The sequence below is a fragment of the Heptranchias perlo genome, chromosome 31, assembly GCF_035084215.1.
Source record: "Heptranchias perlo isolate sHepPer1 chromosome 31, sHepPer1.hap1, whole genome shotgun sequence".
NCBI classification, from domain to species: domain Eukaryota; kingdom Metazoa; phylum Chordata; class Chondrichthyes; order Hexanchiformes; family Hexanchidae; genus Heptranchias; species Heptranchias perlo.
This window is the reverse complement of record NC_090355.1, coordinates 32974176-32990567: the sequence shown is the minus strand read 5'-3', so window position 1 is coordinate 32990567 and position 16392 is coordinate 32974176. Positions and strand designations below refer to the sequence as shown.

The 16392-nt window shown below is 40.5% G+C and overlaps 1 protein-coding gene across 2 annotated transcripts in view; it reads right to left on the bottom strand.

The window, feature by feature from the left end:
- Positions 1–1555: 1555 nt before the first annotated feature.
- Positions 1556–16392, bottom strand: part of eeig1b (estrogen-induced osteoclastogenesis regulator 1b) — a 122428-nt gene continuing 107591 nt past the window's right edge. For both annotated transcript variants that reach the window (XM_067969904.1, XM_067969905.1), the window contains exons 9-11: positions 14994–15115; positions 9941–10010; positions 1556–9023 (exon numbers count right to left, since the gene is read on the bottom strand). In XM_067969904.1, the coding sequence (XP_067826005.1) occupies positions 8978–9023; positions 9941–10010; positions 14994–15115 (238 nt within the window). In that variant the 3' untranslated portion in view covers positions 1556–8977. The remainder of the gene's footprint in view (positions 9024–9940; positions 10011–14993; positions 15116–16392) is intronic.

Sequence of the window (16392 nt, the reverse complement as noted above, 5' to 3'; positions counted from 1 at the left end):
GTTGAGGTACATTGTGTGTATAAAAACAGTATTTGTAAAAGTCTCATTTTGCGGTTGGGTCATTTTTCAAATCTGCTCTTCAATGTTTGCATTTTTCAACAGTTTTAATACTTCTGCCACTTGCACTCCCTCAAAAATCAAACAAAGCCTGCTCCAAAAATGGTTCCCTATGGATTGAAAGCAAACACAGGGCCCAAGACGGTAGATCAGTAGTTCTCGAACTTCTCTGTTTGGGAACCCCCTGTAAGTACCGACACGCTCCCGGGGGCCCCCTGTAAGTACAGATACGCTCCTGGGGGGGGGGGGGGGGGGGGGGGAGGGGGGGGGTCTCCTATGGTGGCTATAGTACAGAGTTTACATCCAACATGGGGAGCTCCCTATGGGCACACTGTCGCTCTGTAATTTTGAACAGTGGAATTGTAATCACCGTGCAAGTTGAATTGCAGCTTCAAACTGCACTAAAGACAGAGCAGGTGCCGATAAAAAGTACCCGCCTGACAGCACTAGGCCATACACACCTCTCCGTCCCAGCTTCAATTCCTGGTCTGTGCAGACTTGGGTCATCTTAGCCAGAGCAGCAATTGAAACACTACAATCGATGACTGTACAATCCTAAGTACACCCCTAATGCTGGCAAAGGCTTCCATCCCATCCCAACAACTTTCATTTTTATAGCACTTTTAATGTAGCAAAATGTCCCACATAGATTTGTGAACTTTTGTATGCCTTGCTCACTTTCAATTAAATACACTGGGCACAAGGGTGACTGGACAGTACCTTTTAATTTGGAAGAACTTTAATTTATATCGCGCCTTTCATGACCTCAGGACATCCCAAAGGAGCTTTACAGCCAATGAAGTACTTTTTGAAGTGTAGCCACTGTTATAATGTAGGAAACGCAGCAGTTAATTTGCATACAGCCAGATCCCACAAACAGCAATGTGATAACGATCAGATAATCTATTTTCTGTGAGTCTTGGTAGTGTCAGCAGCAGTTTGACTGTGGAGGGCATCACCAGTCCTGTTCCAGCTAGACTTCCACATTCACACACTTTTTAGCAGTGGATATTGATTAGGAGCAGGAACCCTGGCTGTGGTTTCCCCTCCCCTAACTTAGGAGTGAAGAGCAGGGAGGTACCAACACATGCAGGAGGGAAGGGGACTGTCCATACTCTTTGGTTCCCAATAGTAGGCCAGCGAGCTCCACATCCTGCAGCACTGACCTGCCCACCTCACCCCTCTGCCAACCTGCAAACCAGACACTGGAACTGTCCAACACTGGACCCACCTTTCTCTTTCCCCACCCCCCAATAAGAAATCACGTTCCTGCTGCAGTGTATCGGTGAATCACTGGAAGCCTTTGGACATGATTTGTTCCTTCTGCCTGTGGGCCACTCTCGCTAATGCAGGTGAGAAGCATGATTCACAATACAACATGGAAAATGAAGTCCTTGTGTGGAGTGAATGAGAATTTTTAAGTGCCGACTCTGACTGCTGTCCCTCAGGGGGAAGAGAGGCACCAATAAAAAGCAAAATAACCATAATTAAACCATAGTTAATTTTAAAATAAAATTCTTTATGCTAAACACAAAATAACAGTTTTATTGTTAATACAGGTACCCAATATCATTTATTTCCCAGAAAACAGACAGTATTACATGATACTGCTCCTATAGTTACACTTTAAAATATGAAACAAATAACCTTAATACAAATATCTTTTAACCAATTACAGTACATTGTGCATTCTAAACATATCTAAATGTTATACAATATTCCAGCTGATAAACATTTCTATAAATTCCACATCCTCTGGGCATGTTTTTTTTAAGAAACCTGTACACCCACCTCCATAGGGTCACAAAAATAAGTGTCTAAATATATCATTCGGAATACATTCTTGTAACACCTTTGTTTTTAACAAAAATCATAAAAATCTTTTTGTCATCATTTAACTTTAGTTGAGAGTTAGGTCATTTCAGAAAATGTTAAATCCATCTATTGAAGGGCCTAGAACTCCCAATGCATAGCTTCAAATCCCTTTCAGAAATACAGATTTACTTAAGACAAGTGGGGTGCCAGATATCCACACTTCATTTGCCCGAAAATGACTGGTTAAAGGAGGTGTTTAGGATCATTAATATCAATCTACTGAATGTGCCACCTGGTCAGATATAGGTGTGTTGGCACCTTCAGCATCCCATATAGGTTTAAGATGCTGCCATTTAATCAGCTGTTGATTAAAAATAAGCTAAAAATGAGTATTAAACACTATCAAACAGTCCAGATTTGAGGTGATGCTGCTCGTTAGTTGGAACTTCCAGAACCTACAAGGTTCCCATATACCCTAGGGAAATCACACAATAACATTCCAAAGGCAATGCAGACACAAGCAACAATTCACCAAGGAAGCAATTAAAAGTACACTGATAGTCACTAAAGTAGTCCAATCAATAACCAGGCTTTTGAATAAACCACTTGTCAGAGTTTACACCCCACTGTTGCATTCAGTGAACCTACTCCACTCCTTTAAACAGCCAAAAAGCCTCCAGAACACATGATCGTCAGCAGTAGTTCGTGGAGCGTACAGCAGATTCCAATTCCCCTCTTACTTCCTGCTCGCTTTTGAAAGTGGCATGTCCAGCACTGTGATAACTAGCTAACTAGTTACTCGAATTACCCAGTTAACTGTTAGCTAGGAGGTTTTAGCAATTTGCTTTTCCATAAGAAATGCATAGGAAATTGACTGCCATTTGCTTTAAGTCGGGTCTCTTTCTGAATGCTATTTCCATTTATATCACTTTCATTCATTCTATGCTAATGAAGTTGCAGAATCTCAACTCAAAAATATCTGCTTTTCAGTTTAAACCAGGACCCAAGGTCTCAGGCACCAGTAATTCCAGTTGTATGAATTAGTTTAAAACAAATGATAATCAAAATAAACCTTTGGAATGAAGCAAGTGCTCACATCTGGTTGACAATATTTAGTCGCCTGTAAAAGATTCAAGAGTGAGATTCTGCAAACTCAAGACATTCACAACAGACAGCAAAATAAGTCTCCTCTGTGCAATGGGAACACATCCTAACTAGTCTGTCTGCTGGTCATTAAATCAGCCTCTCCTGGAAGGGAGAGGAAACAGGGGACAGGTACTGCAAAATTAAAGGGGTTAATGGCTTTAGGTTGATTTGGTTAAAATATCATTTATCGTTTATATTGTTTGACCTTCCCATCCCTCCCCAATCCAAGTAAGGACGTACAACTAATGATTTTAGATGGATGGCTATGCTGTGCACAGTAGCTTTAATTGATCTATCCATTATAAAGTGAACACACTGTAGGCTTCACATAGCTGGTGCAATTAACTGCACTCATTTTAATATCCAAGAGTGACTGCATTCAACTGTTGCTGTAATATCCTGAGGCGGTGATCTGGAAAACCCTCGTTACATGTGTCAATATTTTGCTGTCTGCTGTGAATATATCATGGGAACTAAAACAGGGGCACAAACAAAATCTCAACTAATTACCTTTATCCTGACTGGGCAGAGGCTGCCTTGGTCAGTGTGGATAGGTGGCACTCCATCATGCAAATGTCTTTAGTCAGAGGTTACACAGTCCAGTATAAATTCTCATACACTGTAATACCAAAAAAAAATGCTGCCTTTTACAAAAGAAAATCAGAAACACGATCGACACCAAAGTGTAATATACTAAACGCACAATTTCTAATATCACACTGGGAGGTGCCCATGTTAATGGGCTTTCCTCTCACTATGGCAACAGTACAGCACACAAACCAGCCTGCTGGTTGTAAGCACTGTAAGACATGGCAAAAAAACCAAAAATCAAACCAGAAACAACTAAAAAAAAAACAGCTCCTACAACAGTGGTCAACATTGGACAGTTTTACAAATAAAAGCAATCACCAAATAGTTATTTGTTTTTTTCAAAAATCAGTGATCAATATTTGATTGGCAGAAGAAGCAATTAAATTTGAGTTGAAAAAAGCAGTACACCTGAGCTCTAAACTGGATTAATGGCTAATACAGTATCTTTATAATGGATTGAGTAAAGTGGACCCACAGACCATACTCAACAAGAGCAAGGTGCTTTCACTTCAATAGTGGTCTTTTGGGAACACAAGTTTCTTGGTGCGATGTAGTCTCGTTATTAAAAAGAAGCCCCATGAGTTACGTTTTGTCGTAACTAAAATGTCCCGCCTTCCTTTTAAAGTTACTGGTTTCACGTGGTCTTGTAAGCAAGTGCAACCTTCAGTGCAGAGATCGCCTTTTAAGTCCGCTCTCTTCAATCTCCAGGTTGCAAGAGCGCTGTCCCTACTTAGAAAAGGACCTCTGAGGTGGCATGGTGGGTTGGTACTCCAATGTTGCTGTGCCATGGAGTGGCAGTACATGAGTTCACACAGGGCAAAGGTACAAAGGTGAGGGAAGAGGCCTGGTAAGAGGTCACCTATCAGCTTCTCAACCAGGGAATGACATAGAAGTGGGAGAAAATTAAACTGGGATGGGAGAAGAAATGAGAAGGAATTAAAAGACCGCTGCTCCAAGTCTCAGTTACCAACACATTTTGCTTTGGTTGAATAAAATTGTTTCTTTCGATGGCAACAGCAAGTCACAGAATAAGTGGAGCTCAGAGTAAGTGGCAATTCAGTTCGTATTTCCCACATTTAAAGTACTGTACAAATTGAAGCTTCCTCAGTCAGTGAAACCTGCAGTAACTTGTGATGCTTCCTCCTAAAACAGCAAGTAAAAATGGGAAACACTGCTAGAACAAAAAGAAAACAGTTCAAAGGGAATTTGGTCTAAACTTTGATTAACTGAATGCCTTGATCTCCAATAATCAAATGTCATTAAAACAAAAAAAAAGTAGTCAGTTTTAACCCTTGATCTGGTTTTGTAGCAGTACTATGCTGAAAACATCTGCTTTTCAGCACCTCCTGAGAAGCTTACTAACTTCTCTTGATAAAAATCAATACAGAAAAAGGCTGTGGTACTACACACACATATATGCACTTGTACATATATATGTGCGTGATCCCTTTGATGGGCATGGAATTTAGCTACAGTAAAGGTTTTCCATGGAAATCCCTGCATGGTATCCTAACACGCAAGAACCTCTCTGAGCTGCCTGCAATAAATGTGTATTGCACTCTGCCAATTCAACATTCAAAGGCTGTTTATGTTGTTAAAAAAAACAGGAGTCAGAAATCTGTTTTAGATCTATACAATCAAGTGCCACAATGCAGAAAATTAAACAGAGCCAAGTGGCGGGGAGATCAATCACTAGTACAATGGGGGTCACGAGACTGTTGGCCATTTAGCTGATAAGCATTATTAAGTACACTGATCGATGATGTTGGAGATAATTTTTTACAACTAAAATCTACAAAACCAAAATACAACTACATAGATAATTAAAGTATTTAACATTTTCTTTTCCTTTGATTAAGTAGAATGGAAAATATTTTTTATTCACTCTAATTTTGTCAATAGGGGCAGCATTCCACTTTGTGGACAGTTAACAGTAGAAAAATCTATAGTTTTTTTTACTATACTTATAACATTTGCGCGACGTGAACTTGCATAACAAGCTTCTGTGCTCAGATTAAACGCCTGTGGCAGTTATTGCCCCTGGCCATACACAATATATAACAATGTTATTACTTCGAAACAAGGAAGAGTATGTAAGCGCCTCACTTCATTGTACTGAACCTTAATGGGACTATTTTGGACAGACACCAGCTGTAGCAGGGGACTAGCCCGAAGCTGGAGAGGATGCAAGCTGAGAAAGTGACCTCTCAGTAAAATAAGCAAGTTGGGGGCAGCACAAAAACGGAGAAACAAACTGTGCGCAAATTCCAAATGGGTGCAAGCATGTGCTTTGAGGATCCAATTAATAGGTATTACTTAAGCCTTGGCACTAATACCAAGATCCTTTTCTTTTTCCTGCTGAAAAAACACACAAATCTGCACTAAAAGTGCCCACTGCAGCCTCAGTTATGAGTGGACATACGTAACGCATCACAGGCCACTTGTCAACTTCTGCTTAAATCAGCTGGCTGGCGAAGGGCTGATAAAACTCTTTTTACAAGGGCTGGGCGGCAGACTCTCCTTTCACCTAAGGGGATCTTGAGTTTGAATCCAACCCAGTCTGATGGGATGAAAGTCTCCTCTGTCTGTTGGCTATAAGGAATGAGGAGTTTGAGCAATCACAACACTGTTCCTAGTGGGCATGTGCCGTTAGTACAAAAATGCTCTAATTTGGTATTAATTCTCAATCTCAGAGGTCACTGAGTTGTGGGAAAATGGAAAAAATGTCAACTGGTGCAGCAGGGCGAGCTTTACTCTGCATCTAACTGCGCTATACTTGATCCTGGGGGGAGGGGGAGTGCTCAGTGCAGACACTGGGTTTCCATGTTCCAACACCAACACTGATGAGTACAAAATTCACCATAATTAAAGAAAACGCCTTCCATCTTTATATAGGTTGACTGAATGGGGTTTCTTTTACTGCTTCAAGCATCTTGCGCTTTAGTGCGGTGGCTGAACAAAGGCCGCAAAAAGATTTTTTTTTGAACAAATATGCAGACTTTTAGGGGCTTGAAGTAGGTGAGTTTAGTCATTTGTGAACCTGTCTGCGCGACTGAAGTATCTCCCAGCAGGTAAAGTGTTAATTCTGACTCTGCAGTCAAAATATAACTAAGCAAGAGTTTTCCTTACACTAGCTGTCACAGAACAGTTGTTAAAACAGTAACAAAAATCAGGAGATAAGATTCATCACAGCCTTGTGTTTTAGGCCTCAAAATACCACAGATAGAGATAGTGTACAAGTTAACTGTTCACAGTACGTCAAACTGGGCCACAATATTCACCTATGGCATGCAATAGCAAGACGACACGGAGAGTGTAGGAAATGTACAAGTTTTCAAAGTGCATAGCTAACCAATGCTAGGACCGCCAGAAGACAGGAACAGCAAATGACATCACTAAAGAGATCCCACTTATAGGCTTGAATGATTGGAGTCATTTGTTCCATTAAGGGGCAACCAATGCTGCTAGTAGCTAGCAGAAAACTGGCTCCGGACCAGAAAGTCCAAGATCTGGACAATTAGAATACACATTCGCAGTCTGATTGACCAGTGAAAAGCAGTGGATGAAGGACAGAGTACTGTACTACTGGTGTGCTCAATTCTCATCACTAGATGCTTCCAATGGCAAGAATCAAGTATTGCAATTGTATAGTACTCTATGAGAAACACTGTTGTTAATGCTGTGTAGCAAAAATCCATGGCACTTCTTCAACTTGTCCCTCTGATCAACAGGGCAGTAAATTCTACTCTGCTGTCCCAGAATTGATACTGGAAAAAAAAACATTTTCAACCCTGAAGGATTACAGGAACCATCTTTCAAAGCAGGCAAAGTCTATACTAAAGGACACTTACCAATGGACTTTGAGGGTAATCCCAGTTTTAGAATCAGCAGCCTGTACTTATACTTAGAATATAATTCAGCTGTGAGGAAATATCAGAAATTCAGCAAGGGCAGGACTTCCCTACTGTTATGGACAGTTGGGTACAATTAGAAGGTATCATTGGTCACCAATGCCTGGTTCAGTGACACATCACCAGTATCTGCAAGTAGGTATCAGAACACACATGAATGCACTTTTTGCTCCGGATAATTTCTGACTAGGTTATTGTTACTGCAACAGTATGCCACTTGACTCTTTAAAAACGTTCATCCTTGGACATGAAAACTCGGCCATGGTCCTTTTAGTAAGTGTTCAGATAGTACAAGTTAAAACACACGTTTGTTTTTTTTTTACTTCTGCAACAGAGATTTAAAAAAAAATATGGATTTTTATGAAGATGAATGAACTTGCTCCCTGCCTATAACGTTTTAAAGAAACATGCTCCCCTAACTTCAGTTATTAAAAGAACATTTATGTGCATGAAGTTGCCGAGTCCCTGACTTACGCAGGAAGCATCAGAAAACATGAATAAAGTCACTACAGAAAAAAAATCATCCTATTACTTCATTTCAGGAGAAATCCAACTCCCAACAGGTACTCAAATACTCAGTACAAAGACATCACCGTATTTGATGTGCCCTCTGATGGCGTCATGGTTGACTCTGATTAGGAATTGGAACAAATCACAGTTTTATTTGGAATTGGATCACCCTACTTTGTTAAAAAAAATGGCCCCACCTTTTCTTGACGGGTGATTCTGAAACCAGAAATTATGGTATTGGAATTGTTAAAATTAAATGAAAAACTTGTGTGCTTTTCTTGTAACCAAAATCACGATCACTTTTGGCTGTGTAAAACAAACTAGTGGTTCCTACACACGCAGGGTAACTTAGATAGTTGGGCTAAACACAATAAAATCTTTAAAAGTTGATTTCTCTTGACACCACAGTCAAAAATTCAAAGGGCAACGTGCAGTCTTCAGCCCTGGTCTATGAATGGCTCAGGAATGGGGAGACAGCAATATATATATATATATATATATATATATATAGAGCTCTGGTTTACCATGAAATAACAATGCCACAACATCTCATGGAAAAATGGTCACCTTTTTAACTGACTCATTGCCAAATGGTTTTGGTATTTGTGTGCTGTGTTTCAAAAGGATTTTTGAAACAAAATTTCAATGTCACAAAAATTATTTATCTAAAATTAAATCCCAATATCTGTATTGATTCAGTAGGCTTTGCGACTGAAAGGGATGGAGTTCCTTTTTTGAACTTGTCTCCCACCCAATTCCCTATTACTCCAATGCAGTCAGAATCAACGTCTGCCAATTCTTGGGGTTGTCGGATAGAAATAGCCACCCTCCTCGTTCAGTCCAGCTGTGCGGGTGGGCGGCATGACCTGATGATAAGACTAGGTGCACGGTAGGCAAGGAGCTTGAATGGAAAGTGGTTAGTAGATGCAGAGTGGCTCACAAGCTTCTCAACGGCTTTCGATAACAACAGGCTCAAAGACACCTGCAGACACCCTGTGGAGAAAGGAACAGTGTTTGTTACTCAACACAGAATATAGATTCCGTGGCAATACTCAGATCATTCTATTGCTTGAGCACTGACGTCATAAGCAAAAATATCTCATGAGAAAATACACAATCACAAACATACATTTGAGTATAGCATAGACTGACGGTACGATCTATAGCAAATCTCAGTTTGATTACTTTTTTACATTCATTCTGTTTTTAGAATTTGTTTGCACAGCTGATGCTGGGATGGCAAGCAGTTTTGGTCAATAGATTCTCTCAGCTTTTATCTTTCCGGGTTTCTGGACCTTGTGCAATATAAAGTATATTTTGCTGTCCCTGCACACCTAATAAGAGTCATGTTTTAGGTTGGAGGGTACTAAATGGTATTTTCCCCAGATTGGATGGGAAAAGAAAGAAAACCATTAAACGAGGATTAAACTTTGTATTGCTGTGGGAGATCAGTTTGTTGAATGAACAGCGGGGGAGGGAAAAAAAATTTCTGTATAGCAAAATTTTCAACATTTTTATAAAGAATGTGTTTACAATTTCTGTATACCTGGCAGAGAGGAAACCCTTCCCTCAGGAGATGGTGTTCACCTAGATACTGTTAAACAAAACCTCTCGATCACAGGATTGTCAGGTAGAGAAGTCACTATATTGCATTAAAACACTTGTGGATTTAAAGGGTCAAAAATATTACTCTAAAGGATTCCTCTGTGCAAATAGGAGAAAGACAAGCTAAAGACTGAAAGGGCTCAACCGTATAATACAAGACAAACCTCAAAAGGGTTATTTTAAAAAGAAAGTACCAAAGGACCATTTTAGAAGAAAATCCCACACTAAATAATCTGGGGTTATATAGATAACTATATAGGACCACTCAGCTGTGGTCCACTGAGCATGTGATTTATGAAACCCACCTGTTTCCCAGCTGAATGCCACTGAGTGCTGTTGTTCCATCTCTGCTCACAAACAGCCTTAAATTACTGTCTGTAAATGAAATGAAGAGTACGCAGTATTAGCACACTGTAGAAAAAAAAACTCAAAGCGCATTCCTGGCTCAAAACTTCAACAGCAGAAGAACTTATGCCCTTGATGACAGCTCTCATTTTCAGAACACTGAGTTAAAGGCTTGTATTTATATAACACCACATCATGTCTCTCAGAACAACCCAAAGCACAATTGTGCAATGATTGCTGCTCTGCAGGTAAACACGCAGCCATTTGGTGCACAAGTTCTCACAAACAACAAGGAGATAAATGACCAGTTAATTGGCGTTTGATGGTGTTTGTTGAGGAATGTTGGTCAGAACAGCAGAAGAACGCCCCGTTTTTCCTTCGAATACTGGCATGGGATCTTTGACGTTCACCTGAATCAGGAGAACATACAGACACAGCCTTGGTTTAATGGCTCATCCAAATGCTGGCACCTTCAATAATGCAGCACAACATCAGCACTGCAATGAATTGATGAACTGAATTAATAAATTGATCAAAAGAGAATCTATTACATCCAGAGTCTGTCAGTGACTATTTTTACACAATGAGGTCAAGATCAAGGAGTTTTAAAAAAAAATTAGGAGCCATCCATGTGCACCTCCTTGTGGCTGGTTGATGAATGGGTTGCACTTGGCTACAGAACAGTGGAGAGAAAAAAGGAAAGGAGCCTAAAAATAACTTGTTTTTAAACTGGAAGGTATTCTTTGGACTTAAAACAAAATCCTTGGATAGGAATTCTGTAATTTTCTGAAATCTACCCAGATTAACAAAAGGAGAAATTTGCAGGGCTTTGGGGAAAGAGCAGGGGTGTGGGACTAACTGGTTAGCTCTTTCAAAGAGCCAGCACAGGCATGATGGGCCGAATGGCCTCCCTCTGTGCTGCATAATTCTAACTCGTGCTGCTTAGATTGCTGGGGCCAAGAGGCCTCTTGTTGGCACTGTCTTTTCACATTAAAAATAATGTGGCCAGGAGTATACGTGAAAGTCACCTTGCCAAGAACAAGAAACACACTTCCTGTTCCACTCTACATGGGGGATGGTGGAGTGTTTTTATTCACCTTTCTTACTATGGACATATTACCAATCACATCCTCAATTATTATCTTTATCACTGCTAATATCTAAAAAAATCTCCATCAGATTTAGAAATATATAGAAGATACTTTCCACTGCAGGCAACAAGCCGATTAATACTGGCACTTTAGTCTTTATTCCCTTAACTGGATGGAACCATTTGGCTGATGACTTGCATTACTGCTGTATTAAATTTCCATTAGACTTGAAATGAGTTGGAGCAAGTGCAATGCTGCATTTTTTTTTGCTTCTCCAGTTTATGTGCCTGTGAACTGACACAAGTGGAAACGTTTTGGTTTCCCTTTGGTTCTAATGAAGTAACACCACTTCTTGTATTGCATTGTCCATATTTGTACAAAGTACCAATCTGTTTGTAAATGATTACATGTGGGCAAAATTAACCCCACCAGAGGGCACTGTGAAATAGATAACGAGGATTTCAATGAACTGCAACGGTGAGTGCGTGAGATGTTCAGACTGGCTTCACTGTGAAAACACCCTGCAGTACAATTACAGATTCTGCCCTTCTAAACTGGGGTTGTATATAAAGACAACTTTTTGAGCTAGGAACACTAGGGTGAAGTACTGATGGTTACAGTCCTGTCACCACAGTGGTAGCATTAGGAGAAATTTGAGCTGATGAATTAAGAACATCACAAATGAAAGCAAATTGGTTTAAGTGTGTTTTTCACTGCAGCATATTGGTACCTTTTATTCAAAATAAGGCTAATGGCAACATTGGGTAACCCAAGAACCTGAACTCCCCATCACCAGCACTCATGCTCCTATTTACACCAACGCAGTACAGTATTACCAGCAAATGTTTCGTTTAAAAAATAAAAAGTGGCGACATTTATGATCATTAACTATCTACATCATAAGAAACTCGCCATCAGTCTGAACTCCATATACAAACTACAGTATAAATGATCAGTCTTAAATGGCAGGCATCCCAGAATACTGAAGGAGGTTGGGGAGGAGGTAGCAGAGGCATCCCAGAATACTGAAGGAGGTTGGGGAGGAGGTAGCAGAGGCATCCCAGAATACTGAAGGAGGGAGCAGGGGCATTGACCATAATTTTCCCAAAATCTTAAAATTGTGACAAAGGACTGCAGAATGGCAAATATTGCACTCCTGTTCAAGAGGGGGGAAAGCCAGGAAATTAGTCTCATCTCTTGTGAGTAAACCTCTAGTCCATTTTGTGGGATGAAATTAATGAACATTTAGGGAGGCCATTCAGGGATAGTCAGAATGGGTTTGTAAAGAGCAAGTCATGCTTAAATAATTAAGCATACAAATAAAAAGGAATGGGGTGGTTTTTGTACATATGGATTTTCAGAAGGCATGAGAAGATGCCATGATACTTAATATAAAAATTAAGTCACTAAGGAAAATGTAGCCCCATGGCTAGAGAGAAGGCAAAAAGTAGGGGTAAATTGATGCTTTTCAGATTAGGGGATGTGGATAGTGAATCATAGAATCATTGAAATTTACGGCACAGTAGGAGGCCATTCGGCCCATCGTGTCTGTGCCAAAAGAGAGCTATCCAGCCTAATCCCATGTTCCAGCTCTTTGTCCGCAGCCCTGTAGGTTACGGCACTTCAAGGACATATCCAAGTACCTTTTAAAAGCGATGAGGGTTTCTGCCTCTACCACCCTTTCAGGCGGTGAGTTCCAGGCCCCCATTACCCTCTGGGTGAAAAAAAATTCTCCTCAACTCCCCTCTAATCCTTCTACCAATTACTTTAAATCTATGCCCCTGGTTATTGACCTCTCTACTAAGGGAAATAGGTCCTTCCTAGCCACTATCTAGGCCCCTCATAATTTTTATACACCTCAATTAAATCTCCCCTCAGCCTCCTCTGTTCCAAAGAAAACAACCCCAGCCTATCCAATCTTTCCTCATAGCTAAAATTCTTCAGTCCTGGCAACATCCTCATAAATCTCCTCTGTACCCACTCTAATGCAATCACATCTTTCCTGTAATGTGGTGACCAGAACTGTACACAGTACTCAAGCTGTGGCCTAGTGTTTTATACAGCTCTAGCATAACCTCCCTGCTGTTATATTCTATGCTTCGGTTAATAAAGGAAAGTATCCCATATGCCTTCTTAACCACCTTATCTACCTGTCCTGCTATCTTCAGGGATCTGTGGACATGCACTCCAAGGTCCCTCTGTTCCTCTACACCTCTAAGTATCCTACCATTTATTGTGTATTCCCTTGCCTTGTTTGCCCTCCCCAAATGCATTACCTCACATTTCTACGGGTTAAATTCCATTTGCCACTTTTCTGCCCACCTGACCAGTCCATGGATATCTTCCTGCAGCCTACAGCTTTCTTGCTCACTATCAACCACACGGCCAATTTTTGTATCATCTGCAAACTTCTTCTTCATCATGCTCCCTACATTTAAGTCTAAATCACTGATACATACCACAAAAAGCAAGGGACCTAGTACTGAGCCCTGCAGAACCCCACTGGAAACAGCCTTCCAGTCACAAAAACACCCGTCGACCATTACCCGTTGCTTCCTGCCACCGAGCCAATTTTGGATCCAACTTGCCCCTTTCCCTTGGATCCCATGGGCTTTTACTTTTCTGACCAGTCTGCCATGTGGGACCTTGTCAAAAGCCCTGGTGCCCCTGGGATCTGCGCTGGAACCTATTTTGTTTTCCATTTATATAATGATTTGGACCCAAGCACAAGAGGAACAACATCAAAGTTTGCTGATGAGATCAAACTGAGGGTTCCAGCATACTCTGTGGTAGAATGCAAGAGATTGTAGGAGGACATTGCCAAGTTAATGGAGTGGGCTGATAGCGTTTGATGCAGATAAATGTGAAGTAATACATTTTAGGAAAAAGAACAGTGAAAGTATAACCTAAATGATCAGATTTTTAACAGAGCAACGAAACAAAGAGCTCTAGGGGTGCAGATGCATAAAACTATAAAAAGGTAGAAGTGCAGGTAGAAAAGGCCATAAAAAGGCAAATAAGATTCTGGGTTTACACTCACGGGTTATACAAGTAATTGGTTTGGCTGCAATTGTTTTTTTTTTTAATTTCCTGGAACAGTGACTGTTAAGAAACATCTACCAGGGGTTTTCAAAGTTTAGGAAAGGAATTTGAGAGGGTGAATAGTGAAGGATTGTTTCCACTGATTGGCAGATCAGTAACTGTGGGTCACGGACTCAGGACTGTCACTAGTTGAACGAAAGGAGAAGTTTGAAGATTTTTTTCTATATGCAATGTTATTTAGAACATGGACTGCTTTACCACAAGTTGAGACTGACGCTGAGACCATAATGTCATTTAAAAGTGATTGGATAAGGATTTGAAAAGGAAGCATAAAAGAGTATGGGATGGGCAGGAAAGTGGGATTAGCTCTGATTGAAGAGCCAGCTATGATGAGCTGAGTGGCCTCTGCCTGTGCTGTAATTTCTATAATACTTGTGTGGCCTAATTGACAATAGTGGAATACAAGATTTGGCAATTGTTGAAATCAACATATTTCCACAGTTGTCTCATCAACAGACCACACAACATCACAGTTTTTCCCACCAGCAACTGATGCACGTGATGACTGTTCTGCCAGAGCCAGACTCTCTATAGCAGCTGGACATAAATGGAGTTAGATCACCAGCAAATTTAAATGACATTTTTCTTTTTGTTATGAACTTAAAAGTCATACTAACCTCACAACACATTTGTAAAATAAGCAGCATTTTGGAAAGAGGCAGTTCCCGATTTGGGTGATTTTCCAAGGTTTAACAGCCCTCTTGGCCATAAAAGAGTAGCCACTTGGACGAGGTAACAGATGGTTGATGGTGCCCTGGGAATCATACCCCAGAATTAGGAGGGGGAAAAAAAACCTGGCACCATGAAGTGGTGAGCTTACCTTCAGCGTTACTGACATCTGTGAAATCTTGACTCTGTACGATTTTTTCCACAATGTCATCTGCATCAATTCTGGTGTCATCAACCCAAGTGGGTTGACTCTCCACCGTTTCCTTCTTCCGCCTAAGGGATGGAGAATCTGTTAGAAGTTATAGAACTACACACTTAAAAATTATTAGATCAATGATTCGTACACGAGGACTCTGCATTACAGAAAGAAGTGGTCATATTTTTTTCCTTACAATTCTCTCCTGAAAGTGCTGACTTTTACAGGCCTTGCCCAAGGAGTCATTATAAATCGGTTGAGCAGCTATAGGACATTCCACCTCGGGAACCAGCAGTCAATCCCATCTTCACCCAACATCTGCATGGACTACTTGATCATAATTAGGAGCAAGAATTCGGGCCAAATTTCCTCTCCTTAGCAGAGGACCGCAAAGGCCAACGTGCAGCATCCACGCAGCTGCCCTGGGTGAGATCAGCTAATTCAGCAGAGTACAGGGCTTTCATGGTCTATATAGCCTAGTACTACACCAAGCACTTGCTCGCCAAGCCATCAGGGCAGCTGCAATTAGGTTTTCTTAGGCTGTTTCCACTGATGCCGTATCAAATTGGAATTTACAAACAGTACTATTTCGTGACAACAGGTTGTGCAACACTGTGGCTCAAACACAAACAGAATATGCCAAGGTCACAGATCAGCTAATGCACTAATTAAGCTTTTATTAACTTCTACATAATTAGCATTGTTGCACTCCAGGTCTGATATTTATTTCAAAATTTTGTGCCCACTTTTTGCATTGTCAAATACAGCACAGGTCAGATGAAAATTCAAGTACTTTCTACTCTGCCCACATCAAACACATTCCTACAACGGAAACTCTTGGGTCTTTGAGGAAGGCTACAAATTTAATACCAATTAGTAATGAGCTATATGAAGTCTTAGGGGGCACAGACAATCATCCACTAGGACACAGATTGAGACTGCCCAAACTTCAGTCAGCAGAGGTGAATTTGGTCAAATCACTCTGGGTTGGATTGGAACCCAGCTTGTAGAGGTGGAAGGACAGCTCGTCCCCTCTCCCTGTATTTTCTATTTTGGACACGAGGTAATACAATGCCTTGAAACACCGTAACTTGGTCAATAGATTGGATATTCAGAGACAAACAGTCAAAACCAAAATCGAAGATATCCAGCTATTTGAATCCTGTTAATTCAAATTGTTTCTTTGCTTGAAAAAAAAAATATTGAATTATCCAGTGGCACGAAATAAGCAATTTAAAAGAATAGCACGATTTAAATTTGAATGAACAGATAATTCAAACAAAGCAACTTTGAATTAAGAGTAGAATGTATTTAAAACCCAAGCATTTGGAGCTATAAAATATCCACCCATTTA